At 46.0% G+C, this 14,072-nt stretch overlaps 1 protein-coding gene across 11 annotated transcripts in view; it reads right to left on the reverse strand.

Moving 5' to 3' along the window:
• SLC4A10 (solute carrier family 4 member 10) overlaps positions 1-14,072 on the reverse strand; it is a 1,044,586-nt gene that overhangs the window by 82,823 nt on the left and 947,691 nt on the right. For all 11 annotated transcript variants that reach the window (XM_069224249.1, XM_069224250.1, XM_069224244.1 and 8 more), the window contains exon 20: positions 9,295-9,363. In XM_069224249.1, coding sequence (XP_069080350.1) covers positions 9,295-9,363 — 69 coding nt within the window. The remainder of the gene's footprint in view (positions 1-9,294; positions 9,364-14,072) is intronic.

A 14,072-nucleotide genomic window follows, 5' to 3' on the forward strand; every position in this document is an offset into this window, starting at 1 on the left:
GGCCTCCTTAAAGTCCTGGGGAGGAGGGGGGCGGCACGCACCCCCTCTGTACTGCTGGCGGGCCCCTCATGGGGTCTGCGATCACTTGGGGCCCCCCGGGCCTCCACCGGCCCTCCTGTGGGGGGCCAAGGTCATCCAATACTTTAGGGAGAGGGGGGGCGCCTCGCGCTCCCCCCTTACTGAAACACGGGCCCCTCCGGGGACCCGTTAACTCCTGGGGTCTCCCTGCCACTATGGGAGACCCCAAAATCAAATACTCCTGGCCCGCGAGGGGGCCAACAAGAGAGCCGGGGGCCAGGGCGAGCCTCCGGTGAGGCTGCCGCCCGGCCCAGAAGAGCAGGAGAGTCCTCCGGGACTCCTGCAAGGGAGAGAGAGGCGTCCTCCTCTCCCTCTGCCTCCGGGACTCCTGTAAGTGAGGGAGAGGCGTCCTCCTCTCCCTCTGATGACGTTGCGGCCCCAGGTGGGGCCTGCTGGTGCCCCGGGGGCGCTCTGAAAAGCGCGCATCCCCCGGGAGCACGCTAGGAGCGTGCTGGCATTTTCCTTGGCTCTCTCCAGTGCCCCGGGGGCACTAAAGTCAGCGCGATCCTCGCTCTTGAAACAAAAAGCCCTGCCCGGGCTGCGGCGGTGATCCCATTAACGAAAAGGCGCCGTGGAGAGCGCGAGGGCACAGTGAGGCTCCCGGGCTGCGGCGGTGATTTCCGTGGGCACAAGAAAAGCGCTTTCAAAGCGCTAAGACACATCAACAGCCCAGGTTGCGGCGGTGATCCTTTTTCCAGCAATTGCAAGAATGCCTGTTTCTTTGTTAAAGCATTCTGGGCACAGGCTTAAAAGATCGTTGCAGGGGTCAGGGGCCACAACACCCTGCCCCTGGGAACAACCAAACAAGAAGGAGCACGGGGCTGGTGGGCCCAGCTACAGGCCAGCACCAGGGGTGCAGATGGTGGCAGTTCCTCCTAGTGACCAGGCAGGTCACAGGTCAGCACAGCAGCAGCAGTCCATGGCGGTTTCCTGGTGAGTCCATTCATCAGCGTCCTGTGTCCAGTTTCAAGTTCCAAGAATGTTCAAATTGTGGGGAAAATTCCCCTGTACTTATAGTCCGTTTTTACAGTGTTTTACAATGATAGGGAGAGGAGGTTCCAGCCAGTTACAACTGGTTCTGGGAGTGCCCCCTCTCTCCTTTCAGTACAGGCTCCAAACATCAGTGGGGGGTTAACGACCCTATTGTGTGAGGCCAGGGCACAGTCTTTACAAATGCAGGTGTGCCCCGCCTCTCCCTTCTCTCAGCCCAGGAAGACTATTCAGTATGTAGATGCACCTCTGTGACACCTCCACCCTCCCTGTGTACAGGCTGTCTGAAAAGTATGCACAAAGCCCCAACTGTCACTCTGCCCAGACGTGGATTGGAGTCAAGCTGCAAAACACCAGAACCATAAGCACAGATAAATGCGCACTTTCTAGAAGTGGCATTTCTGTGATAGTAATAAAAAATACACCCACACCAGTAAGCAGTATTTATTATCCCCATCACAACCATACCAAACACGCCTACGCTACCCCTCATAAATCAGACAATACCCCTTACACATAAGGCAGGGCATTTCTAATGCAATCCTATGAGAAGGCAGCACTCACAGCAGTGAGACACCAAGTTAGGCTGTTTGTCACTACTAGGACAGGCCATGCAATATGGCACATGTCCTGCCTTTCTACATACATGGCACCCTGCCCATAGGGCTAGCTAGGGCGTACTTTAGGGGTGACTTACATGTAGTAAAAGGGGAGTTCTGGGCCTGGCAAGTAAATTTAGATGCCAGGTCCCTGTGGCAGAAAACTGCGCACACAGGCCCTGCGCTAGCAGGCCTGAGACAGGTTTGAAAGTCTACTTCAGTGGGTGTCGCAAGCAGCGCTGCAGGCCCACTAGTAGTATTTAATTTACAGGCCCTGGGTATAGAGATACCACTGTACAAGGGACTTATAGGTAAATTAAATATGCCAATTAGGTATAAGTCAATCATACCAACTTTAGATGGGAGAGCACCTGCACTTTAGCACTGGTCAGCAGTGATAAAGTGCTCAGAGTTCTAGAGCCAACAGCGAGAGGTCAGAAAAACCAGGAGGAAGGAGGCAAAAAGACTAGGGATGACCATGCGTATGGCCAAAAGTCCAACAGTATGTATTGGAGTAGCTATACTGCGGCCTCTGCAATGCTGATATAAATACATACACACGGCACACGTTAAGTTGGTGAATTCAGCCCTTGGCTCTAAGCCGCGGGTCCTTTTATGAACCCCGCTCCTAGCGTCAGGAGCGGACCAACTTCCTCATCACGGCAGGGGTCTTACTGGCGCAGTCCATACCACGCCAAGATTAAAACACCCCTAGGCACCAATATCACATGGGTGCAACATAACAGGGGTGCTGCTACAGAGCTGAACAGATGACTTCACAAAGTATTTTGTTTTCAAACATGGCCTTTGTATTAGGATTAGGCAACTAGAGGTCTTTGATGCCTGCTGCTAACAGTCACAAGTAGCCAATGTTTATGGAGTTGGAGGAGGCAACATAGGACCAGGGCCTTTTTTATGTTTTTACGTTACATAGAAGGTTATAATTTCAGTATAAAACCAGTCTCTGATTTCTTTATTACAGGTGAGTTGCGACGCCACCTGGAGTAAAGAAATAATATTGCTACAAACCTGTAATCTCTTATTATGGTTGAGTTCCAACGTCATAATGCCTGCTGCCAGAGCTAGCAGCCAGGGTAAAGGTAGGTCAAGAGGTGTAATTGCAGTCACAGTTTAAACAACAAAACGAGGTTTGATCGGCATAATCAGCATAATGTTGATATTTAGGGCAACGTGTATTTTTTCTACTATATGTCATTGCCGGAAAGAAAGAATCTCTGCATTTTTGTACACAATCTGAGCCCATCATTTTGTACCCCCACTTACATTATGCTCACTCTAATATCTTTTTACTAAAATGAGTAGCTGATTTTTGGTATGTTTAATTTCTCAGTACAGGTTCTGCTTTTATTCTGTAATAAAAAAGAAAGCGCAGGACACAAAGGGGCAGATTTAACAGCCCCTAATGCCACTAGAGAGTCACTTTTCATGATGCTCTTGTGGCACTAACCACTGCTCCATATTTACAAGGAGGTGTAACACCACTTTTTGTGGCGTTAAGCCTCCTTGTAAATATGGGCCCCTCTGATGCAGTTTTCTGTGGCATTCTACGGCGTTGGTTCTGTACTGCTATGCAGGAGGGGAGGCATCAATTCCTTACTGCTTTGCAGGGGAGATAAGGTGTTGGTTTCATATGGATGTAGAGGAGTTGAGGCGGCTTCGGCGGTGAGGTGTCGGTTTCTTGTGTCCTGGCAGGGTTGATGAGTCTAGCAGGTCAAGACTCAATGGGATGACTTCTCGGGTCGTGGTCACACCATGGGGCCACAGGTGCCACAGAGGAGTCGGGTGTCACGGACATCGGTGACGCAGCATTTGGGACTCACGAGGTTGTGGTACTTCAGAAGTGATGCAGTGCCATCGGGGCTGCGGTGTCATTTGTGGTCATTGCACTTCAACGGGAACCATGGCTTCAGTTGCAGGCATTGATGCAGAGTCGGGCAGCGGCACCGGTTTTGGAGTCATGCAAAGTCGGTGGGCCTGGTTCTTCTTGTTTTATGCCAGACTTCGTTCTCACGGGCCCAGGAACTGGAGTGGGCACCTCTTGGCATGTCAGAGTCCTCCGCAGGAGAACCCGGGGGCTGGCAGGTGAAGTCTTTGATGTCACTATGACTTCCTAACAAGAGGCAAGCTCATTCCAAGCCCTTAGAGAAACTTCACAAGCAGGATACATAGCAAAGTCCAGTCTTTGTCCTCTCCAAAGCAAAAGCAGCAACTGCAGGCCAAACCAGCAAAGCACACACAGCAAAGGGGCAGGATTCCTTCTCACAGCTCTTCAGCTCCTTGGCAGAGTCTTCTCTTGATCCAGAAGTGTTCTAAAAGTCTGGGGTTTTGGGTCAAATACTTCTACTCATTTCTACCTAAGAAGTAGGCAAACTTCAAAGGAAAGTCTTTGTAGTGCACAAGACCCTGCCTTTCCTGCCCTGGTCCTAGACACACTCTATGGGGTTGGAGACTACATTGTGTAAGGTAAGGCACAGCCCTAGTCAGATGCAAGTGTCAGCTCTTCTCACTACTCTAGCACAAGAAGACCCATCAGATATGCAGGGCACATCTCTGCTCCCTTTGTGGGACTGTTTAGAGTGAATTCACAACCAGCCCAACTGTCATCCTGACCCTGACGTGTATTCCACAGCCAGGCAGAGGCACAGAATGGTTAAGCAAGAAAATTCCCACTTTCTAAAAGTGCATTTCAAAACAAGTTAAAAACCACCTTCACTAAATGACATATTCTTAAATTGTGAGTTCGGAGACCCAAAACTCCAAATCTCTATTTGCTCCCAATGGGAAACTGTGCTTAAAAGTTATTTTAAGGCAAACCCCATGTTAACCTATGGGAGAGATAGGCCTTGCAAAAGTGAACACTGAACTGGGCAGTATTTCACTATCAGGACATGTAAAACACACTAGTACATCTCTTCCCTTTAAAATACACTGCACCCTGCCCAGAGGGTTACCTGGGGCCTCCCTTAGAGGAGTCCTACATGTGCTAAAAGGGACAGTTTGGGCCTGGCAAGTGGGTGCACTTGCCAAGTTGACATGGCAGTTTAAAACTGCACACACAGACACTGCAGTGCCAAATCTGAGACGTGTTTACAGGGCTACTCATGCGAGTGGCACAATCAGTGTTGCCCTCTAGTGGCATTTGATTTACGGGCCCTTGGCACACAGAGTGCACTATACTAGGGATTTACTAGTGAATCGAATAGGCCAATCATGGATAACCAATCATAATCACAACTTACACAAGGGGCACTTGCACTTTAGCACTGATCAGCAGAGGTAAAGTGCCTAGAATACCAAAACCAGCAAAAATGAAATCCGGCACAGTCAAAAATACAGGAGGCAGAGGCAAAAAGACAGGGAAAACCACTCCAAGAATGCCAGGACTAACAATGAGTTAGATTGTTTTTTTTTCTGAGTAAAATCTTCATCAAACCAACTAGTATATGGGGAAATAATTTATAATATCCTGTTTGAATTCTTTGATCTAGAATGCCCTTCAAGTGATGTTCAATTAAAATGCTTCTCTGTGGGACTATGATTTCATTAGCCTAAGGGTGTCCCCTCAAATCTGTTTAGGTAAGCTTTAAATTTAATTGTTTGGGAGCCATCCAGTATGTGGTGGTGGAGGCAAGTGCTTCAAGCCAGGGACTGAAAGACAGACTAGCAGCAGGTGATCACTTTCCATCCTGGGTTCAGCTTTCATGTCATATACTATGTGGCAAGGTAATTAGAATGTAAACATTCAGTCTGGTTCTGATGTTTGGGCTACACATACTTTTGGTATAGGTGTCTGACTTGGTTTGCCCACCACCATTAGAGTCTCAAGTTGCTATCCTCTCTTAGAAAGTTTGCTCCATTTTATATCTACCTCAGGCAGCCTTAACACTCTTTCCTACTCCAATAACTCTTTCCCCACCATTATTTAGTCACACCGTGTATTAAAATCACTAGAGACTAAAGTGACATGGTTGTCTCTGTTCTTCTGAATTTACCTAGAGTTTGCTATTTACATACTAGACAAATTGCACTTTGAGCATCATCTTTGTAATTCCCAGGAGGCTCATATGGAGTTGATGTCAACTGGAATACCCTGGTTTTTCAAGGTGATATGTTGTAAATTTCTTCCAAGGTCCTGGTTAGATTTTACACAAGCTGCCATGGAAACTGGGAACCAAGACACTAAAACCCCATTCAGCTTCCCTTCTTTTATATGTTGCTGGGAAATAATGGGTTATGAAACAAGCCATCGAAATCTCATCCGTGAACTATTGGAAACAATGCCTGTCATATTCCATAAAGAAGTATGTTCACCTGCTGCCCTTTAATTTTTATTTTAATCCTGGTATGTCCCAGCGTACGATATTGCATGGCATCATTAGTTTTTGTCTGTGATTGGTGTTTTGCTACACAATGCAACCATCTGGGCCATGCATTTTGCATTAGATGCTAGGTTGTCTTCCTGGAGGTATTAGCTCGGGCACAGCTACTAAAGTCCGTTCTTCGGGTTCCGGGATTTCTGTTATGATTATTTTATCATGTGTTGATACAGCCGTCTTCCAATATAATGTCTAAAGTTTCACTTTAAAAGTTACCATTTCTCTCTTCGATATGGATTTCAAGTGCAAGCCATGTACAGCTTTGTAAGCAATTCTACTTTTGTTGGTGTTTCATTCTTTCCCCTTCTCTGTGTGTACTAAGATTTATGGATATAGGCCCATATTTATACTTTTCTAGCGCCGCATTTGCGCCGCTTTTTGAAGCAAAAACTTCGCAAACTTAAAAAATACAGGGGCATATTTATAATCTGTTTGCAACGAATGTGCGTCAAAATTTTTTACGCACATTCGGCGCAAACCGTGCACCATATTTAAACTTTGACGCCCAAGCCCGAGGACATCAAAATTCCTCTGTGTGCGTCATTTTTGGGATGCGGGAAACTGCCTTGCATTAATGACATGCAAGGTAGGCTTTCCCGCCCAAAAAATGACTTTAAGGCCTGTGCGCCTTATTTATACTCCTGCGTAATTTTGACGCACAGGAGGGGGCAGGCCTTAAAAAACAGCGCACAGCCTGATGTGTGCTGTTTTTTAATGCCTGGGTGAGGGCAGGCTTTAAGGGACCTGTGGGCTCACTTCCATGGTCTCTGACCATGGGAGGAGTCCACAGGTGCCCTTCCCTGTCCCCAGGGACACCTCCTGCCACCCTTGCCCATCCCTGGATGACACCCATGGATGGGGGGACCCATCCCAGGTAAGTACAGGTAAGTTGAGGTATTGTTTTTTTTTTTTTTTTTTTTTTAAAGTGGCATAGGGGGGCCTAATTTGGGCTCCCCTACATGCCACTCTGCCCAATGACCATGCCCAGGGGACCGAAGTCCCCTGGGCATGGCCATTGGGCAAGGGGGCATGACTCCTGTCTTTGCTAAGACAGGAGTCATTTCAATGGGGGTTGTGCGTCAAAAAATGGCGCAAGTCCGGTTTGAGGCATGATTTTTGTCTCAAACCTGACTTGCACCATTTTTTGAGGCACAACCCCCATTTTCCCCTACACCAGCGCTGCCTGGTTTGAGTCATTTTTTTTTACTCTGTCCAGTCCCCAGTGCCGGCTAACGTCATTCCTTAAATAAGGTGCCCGCATGGTACGTAGGAATGGCGTTAGCGGGCGGTAAACTTTTTGACGCAAACCAGCGCCGGCGCAGGTTTGCTTCAAAAAGTATAAATATGGCCCACAGTTGTAATTGGTAAGTTTGCACTGCTTTTGCATCAAAAAATTACACAAATGCGGCGCTAAAAAGTATAAATATGGGCCATAGTTCTTTTATTGGAGCTTGATTTGTATGGCCTACTTTAGAAAGGCGGAATCATAGCCTAATATTTTTTAAAGCAGGTCCAATTAATTTGTGCTGTCTCTTTTAATTCCCCTCCTCTCTTTCCCTTGAATTTAATAGAAAGCAAGTCTTGGGAAGTTGCCTCTTCCGGGCCTATCATTTCTTTCAACCGTTTTAGAATCATACCCCTGTTGAGGATGTCAGGGGAACCTCAAAAGCAATATAAATGGGAGGAATCGAGAATTTGTTTAGCATTCTCTTCAGCACGCTCTCCTTTTACCGATGTCCCATTTAATTTGTCCCACAAAATTTGTCTTCAGGGGTGCTTCTCTCAGAGGCCGGAAAAATTGTTCTGACACACATTTTGCTCTTGTGCAATCGCAAAACGGCATTCCTTTATTTACATGGATGTGTGGCCCCATGCAAATAAAGGAACAATTTTCCTTTATGCTCACACTGTAGTACAATGTGGTGGAGTACGGGCAATAGAGCTGCCAGGAAGCAAACTGAATGTGTCATATTGAGGTTGTGCCCAATCGGTGCACCCCGAAAAGGCACTTACTGAAGGGTGTCATGGGGTTATAAGGACTTCCAGGTCGCCCATGTTGTGGGTTACAGTAACGCGCTGCACCCACCTGTGGGCTAGATCCCAGTCCTTCTTAAAACTGATGCTGTGTCTCTGTCTACCTTTCATTAATGCACTGTCCAGAGCACAGGCGTGAGTTAACACCTGCACTCTGAACAGCACATTCATCAGAGTAGGGTGCACTGCCTCGGTCTGCAGCTGGTGCGTCCATTTGCACCTGGTGCAGCAGCTGAAGCACGCGGCCAGTGCACAATATACGTATCCAGCCCTAGGTGTGTCATTTTCATTGACATACTATTTTAATTTTCTATTTCATTTAGTAATGATGAGCAATTTTGCCCAATAGCCAGCACTGAAATGTAAAATATCACCATATCACCACCTAACACTTTCTAGGAAATACAGCTCTTGGTATCAAAATGCAGGCAATTTCAATAAAAAAGATTATTCAATAACATATTTATATTTACTCATCAGAAAAAAAATTTATGTGTTAAAACATTCCAAAGAAATTGTTCAAAATACCAAAGATAAACGCTTTACACTAAATGACCTGTAACATTAATAACGGTTCTAACAATTATGCAAAGTGCCACCTCAGCGCCGCCAGCGCGCCATTTTTTTATGCTAAGGCGGCCCTAGAGTGGCTTTCCTGCCACACAATATTTACAAAGTGGTGCAATGCATGTATTGTGCCACTTTATAACCCCTTGTGCCACATCATGCGTGCGCCAGGCATAATGTATGCAAGGGGGGTGTTCTGGTGATAGGAGGCCAGCAAAAATGGCACAGTGAAATTGACTGCAAAATTGTTGGCATAATTTTTAATGCCTGCTCAGAGTAGACGTTAATATGACGCACCCATAGAAACCTATGGGCCTCCTTGCACTTTGCTACACTAGCATCAACATTTTTGATGCTAGTGTAGCAAACCGGCACAATAGCTCAAAAATGTTGACGCTATTGTAATAATGACCATCATGTTCCACCGTATAATAAATACAGCACAACCATGGCGTTGTTAGGTGCCAGTAGGCGGGTGCCAAAAATGTGGCACATCATAGCTGATGCACCACTTGTTCTTAAATATGAGCCATATTGTGAAAGATCTTAATTGCATGCACAAATTTAGCAACATAGCATTTCTGATAAGAATTACATTTGAAAATGTACTGTTTATCAAAATATATTACCTGGATTCCTTTTAGTGACGAGGCACCCATATATAAAAATACTCCATAAAGAACTGGCATCGGAATAAACTATGTGAAAGGAAACAAAAATAACAATCAGAACCGAAAAAGACAATATTTTCAATTCCGCTGCACTCAATGAAAAGATCGTATTTGGTGTTTTGTAATACAATAACTCCTTCATAAAACAAAAAACTGTCTTAAAAACCCAAAATACCTTACACATCAGAAAAGGACTACTAAAATGTTATTTCATATTGCTGGGTGATACTGAAAACACAATAAAGTCACTTTTGGTGAACACAGCGTTTTAATGATGAATGGTAATGCAATTAACTGACATGGCAAAAGTTTACTTCTCTACAATGATTGGATTATCACTGCTGTACCACACCAAAACATACTTAAACATTATCTCTTTTATCTGACCCTACAACATTGTCTACCTGATGTGACCTTAAATCTTATGGGTCCTTCATGTGGTGATTCACTGGTGAGTATATCTACTGAACGCACATAGGCACACAAGCATTAATTGTAATGCTTGGTACTTTGCGGGCTAGATTATGGGTGGTTGGTGTTTCAGGCATATTATTAACCCAACTCAGTAAAATAACTATGTATAAAGGGGCATATTTATACTCCGTTTGCGCCGGAATTGCGTCATTTTTTTTGACGCAATTTCGACGCAAAACTAACTCCATATTTATACTTTGGCGTTAGACGCGTCTAGCGCCAAAGTCCATGGAGTTAGCGTCATTTTTTAGCGTGGACACCTACTTTGCGTTAATTATATGCAAGGTAGGCGTTCCCGTCTAAAAAATCGACTCCGAGGCATCTGCGTTGGATTTATACTCCCGGGCAAAATTCACGCCCGGGAGTGGGCGGGTCAAAAAAAATGACGTACAGCCGCTTTTGCGCCGTTTTTTAGCGCCTGCAAAAGGCAGGCGTTAAGGGACCTGTGGGCTCTGAAGGAGCCCAGAGGTGCCCTCCCATGCCACCAGGGACACCCCCTGTCACCCTTGCCCACCCCAGGAGGACACCCAAGGCTGGAGGGACCCATCCCAGGGACATTAAGGTAAGTTCAGGTAAGTTTTTTTTTTTTAAAAAATTTGTGGCATAGGGGGGCCTGACTTGTGCCCCCCTACATGCCACTATGCCCAATGACCATGCCCAGGGGACAGAAGTCCCCTGGGCATGGCCATTGGGCAAGGGGGCATGACTCCTGTCTTTGCTAATACAGGAGTCATTTCTATGGGGGTTGGGAGTGAAAAAAAATGGCGCAAATCGGGTTGAGGCGAAAAAATTGCCTCAACCTGACTTGCCCCATTTCTTGACGCCCAAGCCCCATATCCCCCTACGCCGGCGCTGCCTGGTGTACGTCGTTTTTTTTTAACGCACACCAGACGGCGCCGGCGGCTAACGCCGGCTAACGTCATTCAATAAATACGGCGCCCGCATGGCGCTTCAGAATGGCGTTAGCCGGCGCTAATTTTTTTGACGCAAAACTGCGTTAGCGCAGTTTTGCGTCAAAAAGTATAAATATGGGCCAAAGTACCCACGTTTTTGTTCTCAAGCCAATGACTCATTACTTAGGAAAATCGATCTCAAATATATTGCGGCACCGGATATTTGTAGCAGCATTCCTAACCCGTTTAGACATGGAAACATTTAGGAGCGGCAGTCATGCAAATGTAAACTAGAGGAGAGAGTGAAGAGTTGAAAAGAAAAAATCAGATGAAGGTAGAGGGAGGTGTAGTGTTGAGGAGAGCGAGTTACATGAGCAAGGAACTGGGTGTGGAGTGTGAAGAGAGTGAAATTAAGAGAAACCAGGAGGTAGAAAAATACAGCAAGAGCTAAAGTAGGTATCCCAGTATGGCTCACACAAATATAACATAAGGTAATACGGAAGCAAAGCAAGGAAATCCACTAAAAACAAACTTAGAGCTAGAGGACGAGAGCAATGAATGCTCGTGATTGTGAAACAAGGTGGGCCTAGCAAGAGGCAAAAGGTTCAAGGTATGTAAGCTCTACGAGAGAAAAGCATTGGTAATATTAAAATAAACAACATCGCTTTTGTCACTGCATCTCTTTTTTCCAGAGTAGGTTTTGCTGGCTGTAGTGCTCTGTGCGTTATACCGCTGTAAACAGAAGTATTACACCGCCTCTTTCCCGTTAAATCATATACTTTAAATCGGATTGCCCTATTTGTATTATTTAACTTACCTGTAAGGCCATAGTAAGTGTCACAGTAGATACATTTGTCACAACAAAAAGTTAAATGTTATATGCGACCTTCAATGTGTACTTATACCACCCACATATATGACAAAAAGTATTAGGCTGCCAGAAGCATCTCTTTCCATCATTTCTTAAGAAATCGCTCTGACATAATTTAAAGGATTTTCCTCTATTGTCAAAATCTAATTTAATGGTGAAATAAGGTTGTTGATAATTTTAGTGTAAAAGTACATTTTGAAAAATGCATTTGAAGCTGCCAGAGTTAGAACTGTCATAAAATCAGTTTTGCCTCGCATTTCATCTCCTGAGCTACAATACACATCCTAAGCAGGAAAGGTAAGGACCCCGATGCAGGAGACAATAGCCTTAATATCCGCCCAGGAACGACAGGGTGTTGTTAGCTTCTGGCTACTTAGCAAGGATGAGTCAGGTGTGTGGGGTGCAGGGCAGCTGGCACAATAAACAGAAGCCTTAACACTTCTTTTTTGACTTGGTTATTGTTGGACCTAGCCATTTCTGCAAGGTCAACCCCAAACATTTTGCATTCCTCCTCCTTTTTTTGCTGAATTCATTTCTGTTGACCTTAGGGCTCTGCACACTTTACCACTGTTAACCAGTGCAAACTAGTTGTACTCTCTCCTTAATATATGGTAACATTGGCTTATATCCAATTTTTATATTTGGTTTACTTATAATTCCAAAGTATAGTTCACTACATGTGCTCAGGGCTTCTAAATTAAATGTTACTAGGGGACCTGTAGCACTATTTGTGCCACCCACGTAAGTAGCCCTTTCAACATGTCTCAGGCCTGACATTGCAGAGCCTGTGTGTGCAATTTAACCCATTAACTTCTGCCACTACACCCCAGTGCTGAGCCCTTTTTTGGCTATTTAGGGTAATTTGTGCTTTGAGCTCCATAACCTTTTTTCCACATAAGGTATCAATGCCAAATTTGTGTGCTTGATTACAAAATCCATGGGATTCTAAAAGTACCCAGGAGTTGTGGATTCCCCTGGAGGGACAGAGAAAACAGGCAAAATATAGTTTGAGTTTTTTGAGCAAATTGAAAAAAGTGCTCTAGTTAAAAGTGCTCATTTTATTTCCAAAACATTGCATTAATGAATGGTTTGCTGTTTCTAAGTCAACATTTTCCCAACTTTCAGGAATATGCAAAGCCAAAAAAAAAAAAAAAAAATCCGCTCATTTAAGTGGATTTGGCGTAGGGCAGTCCAGCAAGTCACCTTGCTGCACTGCCGTATGTCAAAGTGAAAGAGCAGGAATGCAAAGTATTTCTGCAATACGGTGTATTCCTGTCCCTTCCCCGTGTGCTGGTGCCATTTTGACAGCATAGCACCTATGCAGGCCCCACTGCACAACAGAGCAGGGGTGCCTTTGTTGCATGCAGGATTGTTTTAGTGCAGGTAAGAGCATTTTCCTGCAAAAAAACAATCTTGAGAAGTGTTTTCTTCTTTCAATCAATCAATCTGGGATTTGTAATGTGCACTACTCACCCGTGAGGGTCTCAAGGCGCTGAGGAGGGGAGGGGATAAAAGGTGGAGGGGAGGTGCTTCTAGTGCTCCAACATCCGGGTCTTCAGAAGTTTCCTGAAGGAAAGGAGGTCTTTGGTCTGGCGCAGGTGGGTGGGAAGAGTGTTCCATGTTTTGGTGGCATGGTGCGAGAATGATCTACCACCGGTTGTAGTTCTGCGAATGTGTGGGATGGTTGCGAGGGTGAGGTCGGCGGAGTGGAGATGCCAGGTTGGGGTGTAGAAGGAGAGTCGTCTGTTGAGGTATTCTGGTCTGGTGTTGTGCAGTGCTTTGTGAGCATGGGTGAGGCGTTTGAAGGTGATTCTCTTGTTGACTGGGAGCCAGTGGAGGTTTTTCAGGTGATCTGTGATGTGGCAGTGGTGGGGGATGTCCATGATGAGGCGTGCAGAGGCATTCTGGATGCATTGCAGCCTCTTCTGGAGTTTGGCCGTGGTTCCTGCTTAGAGGGCATTGCCGTAGTCCAGCTTGCTGCTTACAAGGGCTGGGAAGGGTCCATGGTGCGGTTCTCCTCTAGGAAGCGGGTTAGTTGTTTGTTGACGGCCTACTTGATCACTTTTGCCAGGGAGGGGAGAAGGGAGATAGGCCGGAAGTTCTTGAGGTCCTTTGGGTCCGCCTTGTTTTTTTTGAGGAGGGCGTTGATCTCAGCGTGTTTCCAGCGTTCTGGGAAGGTGGCGGACTCAAAGGAGCTGTTGATGATCTTCCGTAATTGGGTGCGATGCAGAGCTTGCTTTGTTGAGGATGTGGAGACGGCACAGGTCAGATGGAGAGCCAGAGTGGATGATGTTCATGATTTCGATGGTGTTGTTGTCATTGACGCAGGTCCAGGAGAGCCGAAGGTTGGTCAGAGGTGAATCTGTGGTGTTGGTGGTTGCCAGGGGGTCTGAGTGCAGAAGCTGTCATGGATGTCTGCAATCTTGCGGTGGAAGTAGGACGCTAGGGAGTCACAGAGGTCTTGCGGTGGCGGGATGTCGCTGGCATTGGAGCTGGGG

The sequence above is a fragment of the Pleurodeles waltl genome, chromosome 3_1 (genome assembly GCF_031143425.1).
Source record: "Pleurodeles waltl isolate 20211129_DDA chromosome 3_1, aPleWal1.hap1.20221129, whole genome shotgun sequence".
Classification (NCBI taxonomy): domain Eukaryota; kingdom Metazoa; phylum Chordata; class Amphibia; order Caudata; family Salamandridae; genus Pleurodeles; species Pleurodeles waltl.